Below are 20,496 nucleotides of genomic sequence, written 5' to 3'. Positions count from 1 at the left end.
TAGGTACCAGTTACATTTCATATTAAGATTTTTAGAGATAATATAATACGTTTACCAACACCAAACACACAGTTAAAAGAAAAGCCGTGATTTTTGGCTTGCAACCCTTTACAGGAAAAACTGTGTCTAGCTATTGGCCCCTTGTCACAAGTTTAAAACAAGCTTTACCAGTAAATAAATCACCAGCAGATAGTTTCATTTAAGTTAATCAAATAATTACCGTTTGAGGCCCTTAGAGGTTATATTATCCAAAGATTCACAAAAATGGTATAGCAGATACGTCTGTTCTTTTACTCAAGTAGAACTCTTTCTTGCAATAATGTATTTTGAAACTGGTTTTGGTACTTTTACTTGAGGATAGGAACTGGGTAGCAAGCAAATATATTTTAGTGTTCTATTGTTTTAAGACAGACATGAAAATTTGTGAACCTATCATTTAACTTACTGGTGATGAAATTGTGGATTATTTTGTCAATTACAACATAAACACGGTGTAACATTAATTTACAAACGAAAGCACTCAACAGAAAATAGCTTTCTCGTACTATTTTTCAGTAAATGCCAAAAAATTGCGTTGTCGCCATAGAATCGCAGATCTACAAATTATCTGTACGGCCCCTGTGAATAGACTTTGTGTGCGGAGAGAGGTTGCCGATTCGTGACCCAGTTCTCCATCCGGCCTCGTTGACTCAACTTCCCCTGAAAACAACACCACGTGTGTGGGAAATGAATGGGTAGCTGTCAGTGCTGTCCACATGCACACAGAACGGCATTAAGATCAGGAATTGTCGTTTACTGACCACATTTTGAGTTCGTATTAAACGCCAACGGAAAACACTTCTGCAGAAGGTAGGTCGAGAATTGCCAACGGTTCTTTTTGCGTTGCTAAACACATCGAACGGTAACGGTCGCTAACGTTAGCATGTTAGCTAGAAGTAAGTTAAACACAAAATTCATTAATGCGTGTAAGTGAAGTAACATAGGCTTTCGCTCATGTTGCACTGTGACTCTGTGCGTTTGAGGTTATAAATTAAGTTATGCCAAAGTGTATTTAAAGGATTACCGAATAACTGAACTAATAGGCTAACTGAACGTTAGCTGGCTAGCTAACCGTTCGCAACAACGGTGAATCAGCCAGTTAACGTTAGCGTCAGTTAGGATGATGTTGTCCTTAAACTCGGTGGTTAACGTTACAGAAAACCTAATTCGAGTGTTGTGTCGAAGTATATCCTTCCTAGTTAATTTGTCTTTCCCCTTGGGCCAAATGTTTTCTACCAAAGCTACCCTTATCCGTTAAACAATCTTTCCCATCCGGCATCTCTTCTTCGGCTAAGTTAAACAAAACTTAGAAGCCATAGCCCGAATCACGGGAAGCTAACGTTGTCTGAAGTGGAAGCAGACTTCGACACAAAACCCATATTTTCTTCAACACATATCAGAAATGTAACGTTAGCTGAACAGCAGTAGCCTTCATTCATGTCACTCACATATTCTCTAAGTTGTCCGACATGTTTTCTTTGGTGAAGCAGTTCAGTAAATCCGTCTTCTCTCTCTGAAGTTTAGGAATTATACTAAACGACCGTTAATGGGGGTTTCAAGTATGAAAGATGCTTCATTTGAAAGATAACGGTCAGCACGACCGTTATCTTTCAAAATTGATTCTAAATTAAAGATGTTCCACTGTGGCTGCAGAGCTGTTACCACGGCAACGAGCCACAATGTTAAATACATGCTAAAGGCCCCCAACCCTATATCAGAACAAGAGCCATGAGATTCAAAGAGATGTCTGTTTGGTCATTTTGTGCCTCCTTTTGGTAGTTTTGTCTCTTTGTGCATGTTTTGTGTCTCTATGTCTCTTAATGCTATTTCCAATTTGTAAACTTGATGATAACTCTGAAGTGACATAGGTAAGCAAGGAACACCCTGATCTCTGACTTAACTGCCTGTGGTCCAGTTGTATTATGGGTAATGTAGGCGCCAGGACAAATAAAATAAACAATTTGTCATCATGACTTGTCACTTGAATCCGGCTTATGTCTGATTGCTGTCTGTGTAGGTAAAGGGAACAATAAACGAGGAAGTTACCAAGCGTGAGAACAAGCACAGCTCAATAAAAATGTCTCTGTTCTCTGTTCTCTAATTTTATGATCAAGAAGACCGTTCCAGGCATGTCAGAAAAAGTTTCAAAAGAGCTATGGACCTGAAATATGCTGTTGAGAAGATTGTCCTTGTCTACTTTAAGCACACTGTTTGTTGATAGTGTGATAGTGTTGACTTGTTGTATTGATTAAAACGAAGTAAAACCTGAGTTCATCTTCTACCACCCTGTTGCAGAGGGACTTGTTCACCATGAGTTTTGTGGAGTATTCAGACTTCATTCAGGACGGGGACGTCGCCATCGTCTACCTGAGCCACGACTCCATGATGCCGGTCAAGGTGCAGCAGGGTGCCCAAACGCAAACCCGCTACGGAGTCATTCGTCATTCGACAGACCTGATTGGTCAGCGTTATGGGTCAAAGGTCACCTGTAGCAAAGGCGGGTGGGTCCAAGTGCTTCACCCCACACCGGAGCTGTGGACAGTCTCCCTGCCACACCGCACACAAATCCTCTACACTACAGACATCGCCACCATCACCATGATGCTGGAGCTGAAGCCGGGATCCGTTGTCTGCGAGTCAGGTGAGGGTTGATTCAGATTCATGTCAGATGTAATACTTGTATAATAATAAGCATTGTTGTCACTTGAATTTTATAAAACAATTAAAAGCCACACAGATGCAGATTAAATCAAGAAAAAATATCACATAGTTTGGTGCAGAGAAGCTGCGGCTGGATAGATGTGAGGGGTTTAGCACACAAGTGATTGCATTGGTGTTTTGTGTTTACTCATTGGCAACAATTATGAGAAGCTGCAGCTCGTTAGCTTTATTACTAACACTGATTTTACCTGTTAAACAACCTGCAGCTGTCTGTCTGCCACCACAGAAGTAAGGCATTCAGCAATAATGACCAAAATCATTTTACACAAATAATCACAAGGTAGATAAGACAAGGAATATATGGTTCAAGCGAACAGAATAGTTCATGAGCCACCATTAGTAGTCAGCAAGCTAGCCAATTAACACCAGCATCTCTCTTATGAATTCAACATGCACATTGGGATCTTTGTGTCAGTCTATGTTCCTGCACAAATTGCACATTACTCGACTTACACAGCGTGATGTGCAAACAGTTGTATCTTGCTCTCCAAGAGGCTTTCACAGAATGACTACTGACCCAAAAAAGGCCGCTCCAAAAAGGACATCAAATACATTATGCTGTGAAACAAACTTATTTTATTTTTAAGTTATGATGTAGGGTTGCACAATTATCAAAATATAATCAAAATCAAAATATGGCCAAGTGTTTGTTTGGTACAAGCCCCAACAGAAATAACATTATCATTCTTTTTTAAAAAATTTCTGTGAAAATGAAATGCAGAATTGATTATTCAAACTGAACTCATGACTCATATTGCAATCGAAATATCAGGCAAAACACTTGCAAAATGTTTTTTTTGCATATCATTCATCCCTACAAAGATGTGACTCATTAGTGTACACAGAATGAGACAACCTCTGCACAAGAAGCAAAGTGAAAGCAGCTTCTTTATCCCTCTATCAGTGTCTACACAGGATGCATGCGTGTTGGTCCCCCATGTTTCTGCAGCCCGCAGAGCCCAATGAAAGGAAATAGACTTGAAGCATGAAAATGTACTTTGGGTTGTGCAAACCTTAACACAGCCTGTGCAGATAGTTACGACAGAGGCGTGTCTTTTCTGTCTGACACGTATGAAATGGACGATGGGGAATTGAAGGCTAAACGTCTCCTGTGTAGACAGCAGCATTGATTGGTTAATTCTCAGTATCAACATCATTTCCCTCTATGTTCCACTTCAGCCTGATTAAAACTGCCCCTGTGCAGCTTTGCATGTTGAAATACGTGGAAAAATTTGCATTTCACTTCCAAGAAACCCTGTATTTAATTTTCAGGTTTTGATTTGTTTCATTACCCAACACCAGCATCATGCGTGTGGAGGTGGGGCATGGGATGTTCTGTTCTATTGCAGCCCATATTTTATTATTTAGTGAGGCCTCAAATCTTTTCCCCCCACAACAGCTCACACCTTCTCCAGATGTTCTCACACAGAACCTCAACTGTTTATATTAAACATCGCGGGAAAGCCACAGATGTGCCTAAGACAATTATGTAACACTATTCTTTATTTATTGACATTGTCACTTTTTGTCCTGCCTCTAATTTCCCCCTGTGATTTCTTTCAATCTCTGCTTTGCCTTCATCTTCCATATCCATTTATTTAATCACTCAGAGTGTGTTGGTTTCTTAGTTTCTCCCAGTCTTAGGGCAGTGGGGGGTGGGAGAGGATATTTGTGTGTGTGGTGCAGTTCTTCATCATGTTTTACTGCTGGCAGCCCTGCGCATGTCACGTTATTGATTGTACTGAGTGAAAAGTGTGTGTGTGTGTGTGTGTGTGTGTGTGAGAGAGAGAGTTGAGATTGGAGAGGTGATGAATGAGTCCAGTAGGAAATCTGTTTAGTCAGCACACGCACCAGCAGTATGGAGAGGGCTGCACCATCTGCATTGGTGTCACATTACTCTGGTTCTGTCTTTATGTATATTTAATAATCTGTGTGCACATACACTGGGGTGCAAAAGTCTGAGACCATTTTTCCATTCACTTCAATGGGAAATGCATTAGAATGCATTAGAATAAAACCACCACTCTGGTAGTCTTATCATATCCAAATCCAGAGGAATAATGGTTTGAATAGCAGATGAAAACGCTTGGTTTATTAAATTACTTCTCGAATGTAGCTTTTCATTAGCTGCACATAACAACACTTTAGTGTCATTATGTGTTGATGAGGTGCTAACCAGCGTTTGTACGGCACCGTGGTGACTCATAATGTTCAGCCTAGTCTATATCCAGTGTGTGCTGTCCCGTGGAGGGGAGACTTTTGGTCAGTGAGCTGTATACACATGCAGAGATTAGAGGTGATAATTTTGTTGGCTCTTCTCACTCAACCTACATGCTGAGCCTCCTGAAGGAGCATTCAGTCATATGTAGAGGAGTCACCTTGGAGGCAGGTTGTTCTGGAACCTGCTGGCTGAGTGTTTGACGCTAATTATGGACTGCATGTTTTATTTTTTCACACCTGTATCAGTGTTTCACATCAGACAGGTCCAGTGTAAGTATACTCAGCAAATATTCACCGCACCTCAAGGTCTGTTCATGTTAATGACCTCCATAACAGAAGGAGGAACTTAGAAGTGCCCCCTAAATGCTGACGATTTAAAAATTTGACTGAAGAGCAGCACAGGAAGCGGCATGGCAGAATACAAGATTTTACAAATGCCCTGTTCTCTTGCCACACACAAAAACACACACAAAGTTGGATTTCATTTAACCTGTAACCACACTGTTACCAGTCATTTAAGTACAAAAATACCAAAACATTTGCTTATTTACAGTTTTTAGGATCCAAAGATTTTATTCCTTTTCTCTGTTTCTCATTATTGTAAATGCATTGAATGTTTTTGACTTGGCCTGACAAACTAACCATTTTGCATACATTTACTTTGGTCTGTGGGGTTTTACGACTTTTATTTGATAGACATTTACTAATAAAAAATAAATAATTCAGCAATGAAGCTGTTACTGAGTTACAATAACAGATCAGTTTGCCAATACAGTGGCCCCAGTATTGGATTAGATATTTAATTCACAGCTGATATGATGGGGGAGGGAAAAATAAGTTTTCTTGTAACCATGATAGAATTTCATAAACTTGGTCTCATGATGGTTTAATTGCTGTTGCAGTTGCATTTTCATACTGACAAAAATAAACCTCTGTGATTTACATCAGATGCATATAGTTCTTGGGGCATAAAATAGAATTTGGCAGTTTAAATACAAAAATATGTGTATCAATATCTATATCATCAACCTTTGAAAACCCACATTGGTCAGACTTGACTAATGGCAACACAAAGCCACATCCACCATCTAACAGAGCAGCTTCAGCTACCCACAGCATCTCAACAACAACGTTTAGGGGTTGAATGCTTTCCTGAATCGATAGAGACCAAACCGGGTTAAAGACGGGGGGAGAACTACTCTCTCACTTTCATTTCTTAATTGCCTGTGGGGAGATTCAGTTCTTTGACTTCTGTCCTGGTTTTACTTCTCCTCCAACCAATCGCTGCGCAGTATTTCATATAGACAGGGGAACAGAAAGCAACAGATCACACTCAGCTTCCCTTCCCCCACCATGTTTTCCTCTCGTATCTCGGCTTCCTCCCGGACAGTAGTTGCCCATTGACTTGACGTCTTGTTCTGAGAGCAGATTACAGACGGTGATATCAGTCACAGGTTTGCATCAAAGCTCCCATTCAAGGGTTATTTATCATAATTTGATTTATACACTGCACACCAAACTAGAGAGGACAGATATAGAGAGTCCCATGACTTTTATATCTTTAAAATCATATCTGTAATAAAGAAGCAATTGTGATTGTGGCTGCCACCTCCTTAAAACCAGCTCCAAATCTTATGAAACATGTCCAACAGATCAAACAGAGCTACACCTCCGAAGTGGTAGTATGAATCATTTATAGCAGATGCAATACCACAATACTTATTATGAGCCAATACTGATACAATGCTCCAAGGCGTGGCTTTCTGAGCGTGACTGAAAAGAAAGATTCAGTTACACAAGCTTGTGCAAGATTGGCCAGCTGCACACTGGCTAATGCATTTAACATAGTAGGTAAATACAGTGTAAGGCCGTTTTTGAACGTCATGATTATTTATGATTTTTACTTTTGAGCAGTTTAGTTTAGCATGTTGATATTTGTGGTTTTGAGTGAATCTCAACAAGTATTGAATGAAATTTGGTTCCAGACACTCGTGATGAACTTGTTTGATGCTTTTCATGAGCTCAAACTGTGCAGAGCCTCACAGAGCCAGTTTCAAAGATGTTAACATATAACATATCTATCCATAAAACTGGGGCAGCAAAAATCGGATGTTAAATTCCAACAGTGGGTTAGTCAGCTGCACAGACTTGCTGTCTGAACCTCACATTTTCAATTTCTGAGAGGGTGTGTCTCAGATTTCTCTGTGGTTTTCATGGCTGTGTGGGGGGATTGTTTTGTGCTTGTGCTTGTAAAATATCTCCACATAACTAACACTTGAGGCATGTGTCCCTCCTCCTCTTTGTGTCAAATCAGATTGTAACTCATGTTTTTGTTAATCTTACTCACAACCAGTACTTAGTGTCATACGCACACATCCCCAACCTGAAGTAAACTGTGCTGCAGCTTGCAAATGAATGCAAACAATGATAAGCAATCCTGGGTTGTCTGACAGTCCTTGCTTGCTCTTAGGACTGACTTGCCTCATATTCTCAGTATTGTCTTTGGTTACTGACGCACTTACAACTTAAAAAGCCAGATCCCTTTTATCAAATTCATGCTCTCCCAGAATCAGCCATTTGGGTGGAAAATGCACTTTGTGTACTCGGATGCTTCCGCTGATGAATAACGGTGCCAATTTTAGAAGACAGGTTAAAAACTTGTGCCCTGAGCTCACTTTTCATTTCTTATTTAAACAAATCTGACGTGATTTTGCACAATACTGCTGATGTACAGTGTATTTCTGGTGGACCTGGCCGTCTTCCATCCTTTACATCAGCACAACCAGGATGGAAACTGAACCCGTCAGCACCCTGGCGTGAAGCCTGAGGTCCAGAGTCGGTTCTGTGCTGATTGATCGTCTGTTTATGCGGATCGAGTTTAGACTGTTGGTACCCATCACTCAGACAAACCTCTGCTGGAGCCACATAGCCATTTCCTCTTAACAGTAATCTGTACTCTGCTCTACAGATGACTATCGATCTATGGGTCTGTTTGCGCTTCTCTAACAAAGTCAAATTCAGGCTATATAACAGTACAAGAGTGTGAGGCTGCAGTTTGCCATCTAAAGCTATCAAGCTGCTGCAGAGCCACATATATGTTGAATGCTGCAGGAGTTTATTGTTACTGAAAGAAATGGCTGATTAATCAAACAGTCAGTCAACAAGGAAAATCTGCTATTTTTGATAATCAGTTAATCATTTAAACCATTTAACAAGCTAGTTGTAAAGATTTGATAAAGCCTTTTTATCAGTTTACTTTTAATGTAAATTGAATATCTGTGGATCTTAAAGACATTTTTAAAGACATCATCTTGGGTCTCCTTTTCTGACATTAACTGAATAATCCAAAGCAATTTACTGATCTCATCTGTAATGAATCTAGTCGTTAGTTGCAGCTTTACACATAATGTCTTTATCAGTTTAAAGTTGCACAATGTGTAGGCCCCACTGACAGTTAAGTATCAGGAGTTATACAGGACAGGAGTTTCGTTTAATGTAAAACAGGGCTGCAGCTAATGATTGTTTTCATAATCAATTAATCCACTGATTATTTTTCTTTCCATAAATGTCAGAACTTACTGAAAAATACCTGTTTATAATTTCAGATATTGATTTCAGAGATGAGTTCAAATTCCTTGTTTTATGCGACCCACTCTATGCAACCGATGTTTGGTATATTAGCTCGAAAAAATGAAACGATTAAGCTGCTGATTCTGATTCTGTTGATCAATTAATTGACTAATCATTGCACCTCTAATGTGAAATTGATAACCAGTTTATGGAATCAGTGTGATTTCTGGTTTGCCAGTTTACAGTAACACATTTTGAACTGAAAAATATTTTGTCTTACCTTCCACCAAATTTCACTGAAATCTGTCTGAAAGTTGTTTTGGAGATATACATATTATATATATATATACATATTAACACTATATTGACATCTTCTCCAGTGGAGGTATTGATAAGTGAAAAGCTTATTATAAACAGTGACTGGCTCTTTGTCTCCTCCTGTCTCTGCTGCTGTGGTTTTTATATGGGACAGATGTTGTTTATTCCTTAACTTTATATCTGCTTACTTACATCTGTATATCCTCATTCCTTTGGTTTACTACAACTGACAAAATCGGTCCACAGTTTCCCCATTTGCTGTTGTTTCCAGTCCCAGACCATCTGGTGCAGCAGTGTGAGGTTTTAGCAAGTCAAAGTGCTGCTGTGGGGTAAACATTGCCCTCTTTGTCGCCATCCGAACAAAGGCGGCGGTGACGTAACGTCAGGAGAAGGAGGAGGTATGGAGGATGGTGTCTAGCTGGGCTCTAGATGCGACGTTCCACCCCCCCACCCCCCCACCGCCCTTCTCTGCAAGTCACATGACTGAAGTTATTTTTCTTCTTGTGAAATCACACACACTCACATCACTCTTTCACAAACTGTACATTAGCGGCTATTGTGTACGGCAGGAGGCTGCTTCCGGGCAAAGATGGCCCACTCAGAAATGTAGCATCCACTTATCAGCCAGAGTAGAGAGAGAGAGGGAGAGAGAGAGACAGCAGCAGTGTGAAAATGTGGGTGTGTGTTGTAGCTGTGAGCTTCTTGTTAGGACTGCGTCAGGCTGGAGGATAGATCTCAAAGTCAGTTCTGAGTTCTGATAAAATAGTAATGTTGGTCAAAATCTGTGTCCAGGCCGTTGATGTTTGGGCGTCCGAAAACCATCCCGTCAGCATGTCACTGGTACTTTGTCTTTCCTCGTGCTTCGTGCTTGTGACTTATTTCAAATGTGTTAAAATTAGATTTTGCAACAGCTCGAGAATTAGGTAATAAGTCATTTTGTTTTTGGCAGTAGGGTGTTATTAAGACACTCTCACGTACAGTGAAATACCATGTGTGACCATCGCAGTGGTCCTTGAGGACTTAAACATCACAGCTAACTAAGCTATAATTGTGGCATTCCCTACGCTGCATGTTTGATGACTGATGGGGAAAAAAAAGTACAACTATAAATGATACCTTGAGGATGTAAGGACACACCTCTACCTCCGTCTTTTCTCTTATTTCCCCTTAATGTCATCAGATTTCTATGTATGTACACTGGTGTTTAATGTTTGTATATGATTAGTGAATCTGTGAGAATGGGTCAACAAAAATAAGTCATTTTGAATAATATTTGACACCAGCAAGGACACTGAGGCACACTGTGTACAAATGCACAAACATGCAGTAAGCTAGGTAATTTAAAGTGGACTTCTAGTGTGTCTTAATCAAACATGCAGCTGTTCATCACCAGCTCCTTTAGTAGATTTAAGACTGTGCATGGACTTTCCATCATGTTGTCTCAGAATTTCTCTGCAGCCTCCAAGTGAATCTAACTCCCTGCTGTACCCAGACTCATTCATCCTCCCTGTGGCGTCTGCGTTGCAGGTACAGGCAGCGGCTCTCTCTCCCACGCCATCCTGCGTACCATCGCCCCCACGGGTCACCTGCACACAGTGGAGTTTCACCAGCAGCGGGCGGAGAAGGTGGCAGAGGAGTTCAAGGAGCACCGTGTGGATCACCTGGTCACCGTCAGGAACCAGGACGTGTGCAAAGACGGGTTCGGGGTGACCGGAGTGGCAGATGCAGTCTTCCTGGACATCCCCAGCCCCTGGGAGGCGGTGAAGCATGCCAAGGCCGCTATGAAGAAACAAGGTAAGACGCACCTGTATTATTATTCAAATTGTGGGGTGAGAATGTAGGAATGGCTTTCACTTTATTTTGTCCATAAGACAATTTAAGGCAGATTAACTGTTCACCAGTAGAGAAAGTGAATTGGTGTGAGATCGAGGCTGTTCACTGCCTCTGGTTGGTCCAGGACAAACAACCTTCAACCTTTCAACAACAAGGCAATCAAAAGTGATTTATGTAAAATATAAAAGACATTAAGTAAAGAAACACCAGGCAATTATATAAAGACACATTTATATACGATTCAACAGGCATGATGTGTCACTTCTTCTGGATCTTGTTAAAAGCCTGGCGGCTGAGCTCTGTAGTCTGGAGATGATAAATTGATAGTTTGCAGCAGTTGAAGCATGAGAAGATGAAGGTGTGTGAAATGGTCTCTATGTCTTTGAAAAATAAAGTACATTGTATTTTGGAAACATTTCTAAGATGAATACAAACTAGACAGGACAGGTTTTACTGTGTGTTGCTGGCACCAGGGAAGTGTGTGTGTGTGCGTGCGTGCGTGCGTGCGTGCGTGCGTGCGCGCGCGTGCGTGCGTGCGTGCGTGCGCGTGCGTGCAGCTGTTAAAGAAACGTAAAGACGAGCACCTGAGGGCATGAAGGCTGAGCTCTGTCAGGACGAAACGGAGAACGCTCAGCACCCACAGTGTAGAAGTGTCAAATGAAACAAGGGTTAAACAGATAAAACAGGAGCATAAAAATTACTGTAGGTCAAAATATGAATAAATAGTTAAAGCTGTAACTTATTAAATGTAGAAAAGTCTTGATTTAAATGGAGCAAATCTCAAGTTTTCTGGGAGTTTGTTCCAGATGTGTTCTGAACGCTGCTTCTGCAGGTTTAGCTCTGACTCTGGTGACAGTAAGCAGACCTGTCGAGAGCAGTGAGTCAGTATATGCTCAGCACTGCGAGTTATTTGCTTCAAAAACTGGCAAACACACCAGGTGTAAGAGGCATACAGAGAGGTGCTTACAGGGAGACCATTAATTCCCCAGAGTTCCCTGTTACACCTTATTGTTTCACAACTAGTATCAGCTGTGTTTTTTTTATTCACTCTGCTGCAGGTGGCCGACTCTTCAGAGCATTTCAACCTGTCGTCTGTAACTACAGTTCACAGATGTCTTCCTAAACTAAAAATGTTTGACGTTAAACGATTGAATGAATGAACACACAAAGACTTTATTGGTTTTATATCTATGACCAACCAGGAACCAGCATCAATTTAAGTAACCCATCCCTCTGAAATCAAAAGCATTACGAAGAAAAAGGTCTGCATACATTTTGTTTATCTCTCAATTAGCGATATAATAATTCCACATTACATAATAACTTGAAAATAAAGCTGCAAAATTGTGGTCTGACTTAATTTTCAGCCCATTCTGGGAAACATTTGACATTGTCCAGCTGTTATTATCACATATGAAACATCATGAGGTTGCTTTACACTGATAGTTTAGTGGAGCAGATCATCTAAATGTTGCATTTCAGCATGTCTGAGCAGGGTATTTAAACTTTAAACTGTAGTTGAGACCAAAATGTTATCTTTTACAAATTTCCCATTTTAGGTTCAACACTATTTCTAAATAAAGAGCTAACTACCGGGATGAATGAATGACTGAAGACCACTGTGGTGTTCTGTTGAGTTAATATAATGTAAGGTGTTTGGCTGCAGTGGTACATGTACAATACGGTCACACTCAGCACCACCCGATGATGACTTTCCTGTGACTCGACCTGGCGCAGCAGGAACATGACTATGACTGAACACATTTTAAAATACCAGCCAGTGAATTTACCCCACCCCACCCCCCAGGCTGCGGCCCCTCACGCTGCACGCCCAGAACAACCATCGATCCTGGCCAGCATTGCTCCCATGAACTTTGTCCTTGTGTGCATGTGCTAGTTCCTGGTCACAGGAGAACAATATAAAGTCAGCCGGCGAGGCATAAAGCATGTCGAGGTCTCTGTGACAACCAGGACCAGCAGCATGTCCGGGCAGGTTGGCAGCTCACCCAGGTGGTCTGTGTTTAGAGGTGAACTCAGATTCTGTGCGTTTCAGGCAGAGCACATAGCAACAGACCCCTTAGCACTGCGGCCATTTTTTCTTCAAAGAAGTCAAGAAGCTTTGCAGGAGTTTGAGGAAGTGAGGCCTGTCTTTCTAGCATTTGTTGAGGATGCACCGATCCAACTTTTCTCTCCTGATGCCAAAGCTTTATCTGCCTGAATTTAAAATGTTAATACCTCAACTTAGAACTTATACGGGGTCATTTCTATGTATTTTAAAATATTGAATATTGCGGTATTTCCCTTCAAATGCAATATTTTTCTTAACACTGGGGAAAAAAAATCGTATCAGTTTAGCAGTTTGTCCTGCTGCCGAGTCCAACCCTCATTTCACTGCTTTGCTTACTGTACATTGCACCTTGGCTTGTGACAAATAAAACTTTGAACTGCTGTTTAGTAGCAGCATCGCTTATACCTGAAACGATATTATCATATATCGCAATATTTTGCCTGGACCTGTATCAAGATATTACATTTTGGATATCACCCAGACACTAAAGCCTGAGTCTGTGGGCTATTATGTCTCAGTGAATGGTGGGAATACAACATTTTATGACACTGTCAGAAACGTAACTTAATGTGGATCTGTTGCAAGGTCAGTATTGGTTCCATTAACAGTCTGGTATCAGATCTGTGACTGTTTGTTTTAATCTGAGTTTCCCTCAGTGTTCTCAGGTTTTATAGAAGGAAAACTCCTCAGTACTTTGTGTCACGACAGTTTAAATAAACAATACCACATGCTGCCAGTACAAACAACAAAATCCTTCTACTCAAATCAATTTATCCAATGAATTGGCTCTCAAAAAAAGTGCGTGACTCGACACTGCTGAGATGCACAGGATCGGCGTTTTATGAGTCTGAAAGCTAATATTCCTTAGGCTCATAAATGCAGCATGAATTTAAAAACTAATCCCCAATATGAAGAAGAATGCAAGAGGAGAGAAGATGCTGCTCTGCAACTCTCTCCCACCTCCTCTCTGACTCCCTTTTATGGTGCCACTGCTACATATTCTTTTCATGAGCTGTTGACCCTAGCACGCACGCACACACACACACACACACACACACACACACACACAGATACAGATAAATAGAGTGCAGCCATTGTCGAAGCAGTCCCATGACCATACAGGGTTATGCAGCAGGGAGAGAGCTGGTGAATGTGGCTCCATAAGGCTTGATTTACTTCCCGCTGCACTGGATGTTTTCCCCAGAGAGTCGGAGCCAAGCTGAGAACCGCTGCTCCAAAACGCTTCCACAGCCAAAGACCGAGACATCGAAAAGTTAACACAGTGAACCTGCAGAGAGTCTGAGGTGTCGTGCACTTCATGGTAGGAAGATACTTTGAGCTGAGATCAACATGTGAGGTGTAAAATTCATCCATTCAGCCACAGACAAAACTCACGTTCTACTCTTTCTGCATGTCAGTCTAACCAGATGTTTTCAAACTGCGCAGGGAGCGACGTGAGGCAGAGTAAAAACAACCGGGAGTTGTACACACAGCTCTTACTTTAAAACACTTAACATTCAATTGCCACAATTTGCATTAACGTTGGACTTATTCCTAGTGTCATAACTCAGTCAAATCTGAACGCACAGACGCGACGCATATTTTTAGATTGAGTGGGTCCTTTATTCTGGCGATATCAGTAACTCAGATGTCCGTCACAGATCAACATCCATAAATATGCTTAGAAATCATAGAAAAAAAACTCCATACAACTGCAGAACTTGCTTGACAGTCGTCACAGTTTTACATTTTCTTCAGTATAACAATAATCCAGTGATAGTTTCCTGTATATCCACAGGTACGCTGCAAACAGGAACCTGCAATAGCTAATTCTGCTTAACGTTAATGGTGCTAATGTGCCAAAATGTAAACAGACAAATAATAATATATGTGTGACAAATGGAGCGGCAGCTTACGATTATTTTCATTATCGATTGTGTTTTCGCACAGATTTTTATATTCAACCGGAACGTCCAAAACTAAGCTCAAAGAAAAGTGGCAAATTCTCAAACTGTTGATGAATCAATTATCAAAAAACTTGTTGATTGTCTTTTCTCTCCATCGACTAATGAATTAATTGAGTAATCGTTTTGGCTCTGGCCAGATAATCCCATTAATGTGACTACAGACCTTTTCTCAGGCTCAAGAGAAAGTTGCAGAGAGTCGGTTAACTGCACTGGACAGAGTGTGAAACAAGAGGCAGTGAAATATTTCTCTTCTTTTCCTCTAAGTTGTAATTCTGCCAGTGTTTTGGCCCGGAGCCCGGCCCTGCATTCAGCTGTTCTCTGAATCCTGCCAGAGCCGAACCCTCCCTCCCTCCCTGCCCCCTTAAAGACTTAGGAGTCTTATTATGCAAGTTCAAAAACAAACACGCAGGGACCCTGAGCTTCACAATCAGGAGTCATTCCACAGTTTCATGCGGGTAAAGATCCCCGCTGTGGATATATGGTTTGATAGTCGACGTTCGTAATGACTGCTCGAGACGCCCTTGTATAATAATCAACCCGACCCCTCCCTGTGTGTTCCTGCTGGTTGCCGGGAGACGACTGAGTTGTGTTTATGGCAGTCGGGAGGGAGAACACTGGTCCTGTTAGCTGAAGGAACGAGTGCTATGTGAAACATCCCCAAGTCTCCTGTGATGTTTATCAGACAGTGAACTGTGCGGAACAAGGCTGCTCTCTGCAGACTTGATCTGTATTTCTTTAAGTAACTCTGCAGTGTGTCACGTGAACTTAAAGGTTTGATGACAAATGAACAGCTTCTCTTCTCTCAGTTTTCCCATGAATACTGCAGCAGCATGGCAGCGCTGTGTATTCCCCTCTCAAATGTTAAGAAGTGAATTAAATGTTCACATTGCGACACAGTCCTCTGGACGAAAACCCAGAACTCTGACCAGTATTTTCATCCATCCATCACAATGGGCATTTGACAGTTCTGAATAACTCAACACTGTTTACACAGGCTGCGTTCTGTCTCCTGTTTCACTCACGCAACTATAATGGCTGTGTGTCACAATCAGGTGATCTACGTAGCAGTATCTGCCCGAACACATCCCGTGTAGATACAGATGGAGGACTGAAGCTGCTGTTGTCACTGCAAAGCCTCTGTAGACACAGTGTAAGCTTGAGTTCAGACCAAAAACAACAATGCATTGGGTTGTGTGTTACTATCCGGGATCGCAGAGTAACTGATACAAACCGCTGTCTGCTAAAACACCTCACAGCGGTTTGTATCACTTACACAGGATCTAACAACTTTTATCTCTGAGCAAATTAAACAAATTAAACATAACAACAGTTAAAGTGTGTGTGTGTGTGTGTGTGTGTGTGTTCTGGAGTAAAGAGGATAAAGAGGGGGAAAAAGTTGAGTGCTCTATTATTTGTTGTTAATGTGTCCATCAGTGGAGAACACGTTCTCTACTGCAGCAACCAGAGTTGGTTGAAGTTTTCTGCCGTTAGTCTGTAGGTGATGAGCTATAAGGTAAATTGTCCACTTTGTCTTGCAAAACTAAATATGAAGGTTTAAAAACCAAAATACATCCAAACACTTTTTTTTATTTTGAAGATAAACTGCAAGATTACTTTGTGCGTGCTGCTCACTGTCCCGTTGCTCTACGGATGATTTTTAGCATTTGTGAATCACTTAAGAATCGTAGAAGATAAGAATCAGGATCATGTGAATTTAGTGATTTTCTCTGGTCTGAAAGTGGCCTGAAGGTGGAGTTGTGAAGATAAAACTCTGTAAACCTTTACAGACAACGATGTCATGGTGCAAAGAGACAGATGTGAACCTGAGCATCAAGCTGGATTGTTCGTCCAGCTGCTCTTTAAAGGCAAGTTTGACTCAGAAAAGAAAAGTTTTATTCAAAATCAGTACAAGTGTTAAAAAAGACAGCCATGAATTAGCACATTAATTAATCACAGCCTGCTCCAGCTGGAGTCACATTCTTCACTCTTCAGGTCAGCCGGTGAAAGTTTCCTCGGCTCGCTGTCGCCTCCCGCTGTGATCGCAGCAGGGTTTTATTTAGAGACTAGAGGCTGGAAGGGGATCTCTGTTTATTAGAGCACCGGCTCATCCCCTGATGATCCACAAACTTCAGCCTGGAGCCCAGCAGGTCACAGGCCTGCCTTGTCAGAGGGAGGATATGCTTTGAAAGTGGTGTAAGGAAAACAAATTATTAATAGTAGTTGTAGTATCCCGGGTTTCCCCTGGAGTCAGACTAAATTTCTCCCTCAGTCCAGATTAAGTTTAGAAATCTGGTTTAGATTATTTGTCTTTGTCCGTGGCGTAATTGTTTGAGACGACACACAGAGAAAAAACCACAAATACACACCTTCCTTTTGTGATGTGATGCTTTGAGGCGGATTTTATTCGCCCCAAAGCGTGGTCATGTCTCGGCCAGAACAACCATGCATGGAGGTAAATTGTGCAATCTTTTGGAGTATTATTCATGTACTCATATGGCGCCTTCTTTCCCCGGGAGTTGGAGCTGCTCTCGTTGGCCTCAAAAGAACATGGTGAACAGACATCCTGGAATCTGCCGTGATCTCTGAGAGTAAAATTACAATGACTGTCTCTCCTTCCCGGGGCTGTATCTGTTCCTAATTATGGTTCAGATCCCAGATGCTCTCAGATCACCCCAGTTTTTGTGGAGAGCATCAAGTTGTTATTGTTTCTGATTGTAGCAGAGAGAAGCTTAGATTTTACAATAGATATGGCAGGTGAGCATCTCTTCTTTACCCTCAGTTACGTGACATGCTGGGGCAATCAACTCCTTCAGGGCAATAACAGTGTTTAATTTGTTATTAATTCCTCAGCAAGCCCTGTGGTATTTTCCCAGACTTCTTACATAACCCAGTGTAACTTCTATTGGCAACAAAACCAATTCAGCTTGTTGGAGCAGCTAGAGGCTTTAAGATACCTGCCAAGAAACATCAACCATGTTAGATAACAGCTAGGACGTCCTGAATCAGGTCAGGAGAGCTGCAGGGCGGGTAAATTAAATGCAGGGTTCACAATGCTACACAATGAGCCTGCAGATTGCCAACACATGACTGGGAACGTTGAGTTTAGTCTTTTGAGTTGATCGGGTGATCACAGTCATCAGTTTAGACATTTCAGACGTCACATCTTAACTTGCATGACCGTTAACCAAAATCATTACCAACATCCCACATTTGTTGGGTCTGGATATTACCTGACTGATACCACATAGTCTGAATTTGGCCTAATGGACCCTTAACATCACTGGCTTCGTAGCTGCTTGGAAAGTTTAGCTAGGTGCTCACCATGTCTCTAAAATTCAACTAACTTCACGACCTCTAAATCTAAGATACACTTTGAATTATAATCCAAGTAATATAGACAAAAATCTAATTACAGCAATTTCCTCTAAACACAAAAGAAATGCAAAAGCCGAGTGTTAAAACTTTCACCAGGGAACCGGAAGGTGCTCTTAAAGTTTCAGAAAATGATCACGGGAAGGAAAAAGCGCAGTCATATCCAGAGTTACATAAAAGTCGTCATTTAGTCAGGCATAAAAACCATTACGCTAAACAACATGTACAACATTATCCTATTTTGATTCACATACAAGAGAGTATTCTGAGCAAGTGTTGGATAGCTACAGCTAAAAATATCCAAAGACAAACATAACGAGGTCTAACTGGGCAATATTAGTAAAAACACCTGTATGGGTTGACCCAGAATAAGATGTCAGTTCTGGTTGATTTAGCAGCACCTGTGGTTACCGTAGTAACAGCAGGAAAAACTTATTGAGCAGCTACTTTGCTTAGTAGTTAAGTTAAGGATCATCATCACTCCTTGCTATATTAAAACTAATCTAAATAAAAAGCCACCATGTATTCCACCAAATGAATGCTTTTAATGTGAAGCATTGTTGGGTTAGCATTAGCTTTAACTCAAATATTACAGTTTAAAGAGAGTGAACAGTAAACCGTACACCTAATATCAGCGAGATAAAATCATACTGGATTACAAGCTCCACTGTTTTCCCTGTGCTGAGTTTGTCAATCTGCAAAGTTAGCATGGGATGCAGGAACGACAGACTCCACCTCTACCAATAAAACCTTGGTAATTAAAGGTAATTATAGAATATTAGTACATTAAAGATGTTTGTTCTGCTGGCCCCGTGCACTGCAACACATCACTCTGCCAGTGCTGGTGTTTCCACACGTGTCTCCTGACCTGATTCTCCTGCACCGACTACACATGACTAACTCATACAACCACATAACCTGAAATATCCCTTTGAACAGCTATTGCTTAAAAAATGTTGATCATAAAAAGTATTAATAATTTGTTTGATCTCATTTGCTGATCGTTGGTGGAAACCAATTATCTCATTTAGTCAGAATTTAAATTTGTGTTTCTCGTTTCTGAATTTCCACATTCAGATTGACCTCCATTCGCCCACATGAAGGAGACATATTTGTTATTGACTCATCATAATCATTTTGTCTTGTTCTCTCTCTTCAGGAGGTCGGGTGTCTTCGTTCTCTCCCTGTATCGAGCAGGTTCAGAGGACGTGCGAGGCTCTGGCGGATCAGGGCTTCGAGGAAATCAACACCTTGGAGATTCTGCTGAGAGTCCACGACATTCGCACCGTCTCCCTGGCGCTGCCCGACTTCGGCCCCGACCCCTCCGCTCAGACTCAGCCTGACGCCAATGAGAAGGCGCCTCCTCCCACCTCTGGACCAAACCACGCCTCCGTCACCCTGAAGACCACCACACCTCCCAGAGAAATACCAGGTCACACAGGTTACCTCACCTTCGCAACCAAACCGAGAACCTAAAGCTCCGAACGCAGAGTGATTTCTCTCTAATTTAGTGTATAATCCGCACTCCGTGCCTCGCTCTAGTGTGTTTCGCTGCGATAATCCAGCGGGGGGGTACCAGGTTCCTCCAGGTCCCGGTTGGCACTGCGGCGCCAAGAGGATTTACAGTTTTGTGTTATATAATTTTGTGCTCCTGTCACTTGGCGCCGGTTTGTTGCTTGCATCAAGCAAGAGTGAAACTCAAGTCGACAATGTTTTCATTTGAGAAGAATATACCTGCCTCCCCTTTTATAAGAAATTCCTTTTAATCACTGCTTTCACTTGAGGGGGAAGAAGACGTTTTAATTTTTTATTATTTTTTTTCTGCACTTTTGTATCAAGTTAATACAATAAATGTGTGAAAATATAAATAAAGTTTTCTCATTCGGTTTTACAACAACACGTAGCAGCAAGAGAAAAACCTATTAATGAAAGACCAAAGGTTTAATCCCTTCTACAGCTGATGTGACCTGTTAAAGTGCCATTAATCACCGACCAGATCAATCAATCAATCAATCAATCAATCAATCAGTATATTTAGAATACGTTTTAATGTATGCTGAGTTGTCATGGAGACAGATTTGTTGACATGCAGCCCTAGAAGCTGTTATGATTTTAGCATCTGTAGTTTTAGGACTTTACATCCATTTCTCCTGAAAAATTAGGCGGCGATGACGAGACTCCGATAAATAATCGACTTCCTGTCAACGTGCAACTTGTTTTTTTTACACTTAGGTTTTTGTTCGGCTTAAACAAACAAGGTATAACGGGTTAGTTTGTGGTGCTGGTAGGTTGGTTTTGCTAGCTGTTTCCCCATTTCCAGTCTTTATGCTAAGCTAAGCTAGCTGGCTGCTAGCTCTAGCTTCATATTTGAGAAAACACATAAGTATC

At 41.4% G+C, this 20,496-nt stretch overlaps 1 protein-coding gene across 1 annotated transcript; it reads left to right on the top strand.

The window, feature by feature from the left end:
• Window positions 1-690: 690 nt before the first annotated feature.
• Window positions 691-19,980, top strand: trmt61a (tRNA methyltransferase 61A). The gene is made up of 4 exons (XM_023412978.2): window positions 691-849; window positions 2,335-2,680; window positions 10,396-10,662; window positions 19,268-19,980. Exons 2-4 carry the CDS (start codon window positions 2,350-2,352, stop codon window positions 19,582-19,584), a joined length of 915 nt encoding a protein of 304 aa, XP_023268746.1. The 5' UTR covers window positions 691-849; window positions 2,335-2,349; the 3' UTR covers window positions 19,585-19,980.
• Window positions 19,981-20,496: the final 516 nt, after the last annotated feature.

The sequence above is a fragment of the Seriola lalandi genome, unplaced genomic scaffold, assembly GCF_002814215.2.
Source record: "Seriola lalandi dorsalis isolate HSWRI2012SDOR001 ecotype SW California unplaced genomic scaffold, Sedor1 jcf7180002054497, whole genome shotgun sequence".
NCBI lineage: Eukaryota > Metazoa > Chordata > Actinopteri > Carangiformes > Carangidae > Seriola > Seriola lalandi.
Note: the sequence above shows the minus strand (reverse complement) of the source record. Positions and strands in the feature narration are given on the sequence as shown.

Bases quoted from the DNA above. Each gene is read 5' to 3' on its own strand.
- trmt61a (XM_023412978.2), top strand. From the start codon at position 2,350: ATGAGTTTTGTGGAGTATTCAGACTTCATTCAGGACGGGGACGTCGCC. The intron at 2,681-10,395 runs GTGAGGGTTGAT...TCTGCGTTGCAG, and splicing joins ATCCGTTGTCTGCGAGTCAG to GTACAGGCAGCGGCTCTCTC. The intron at 10,663-19,267 runs GTAAGACGCACC...CTCTCTCTTCAG, and splicing joins GGCCGCTATGAAGAAACAAG to GAGGTCGGGTGTCTTCGTTC.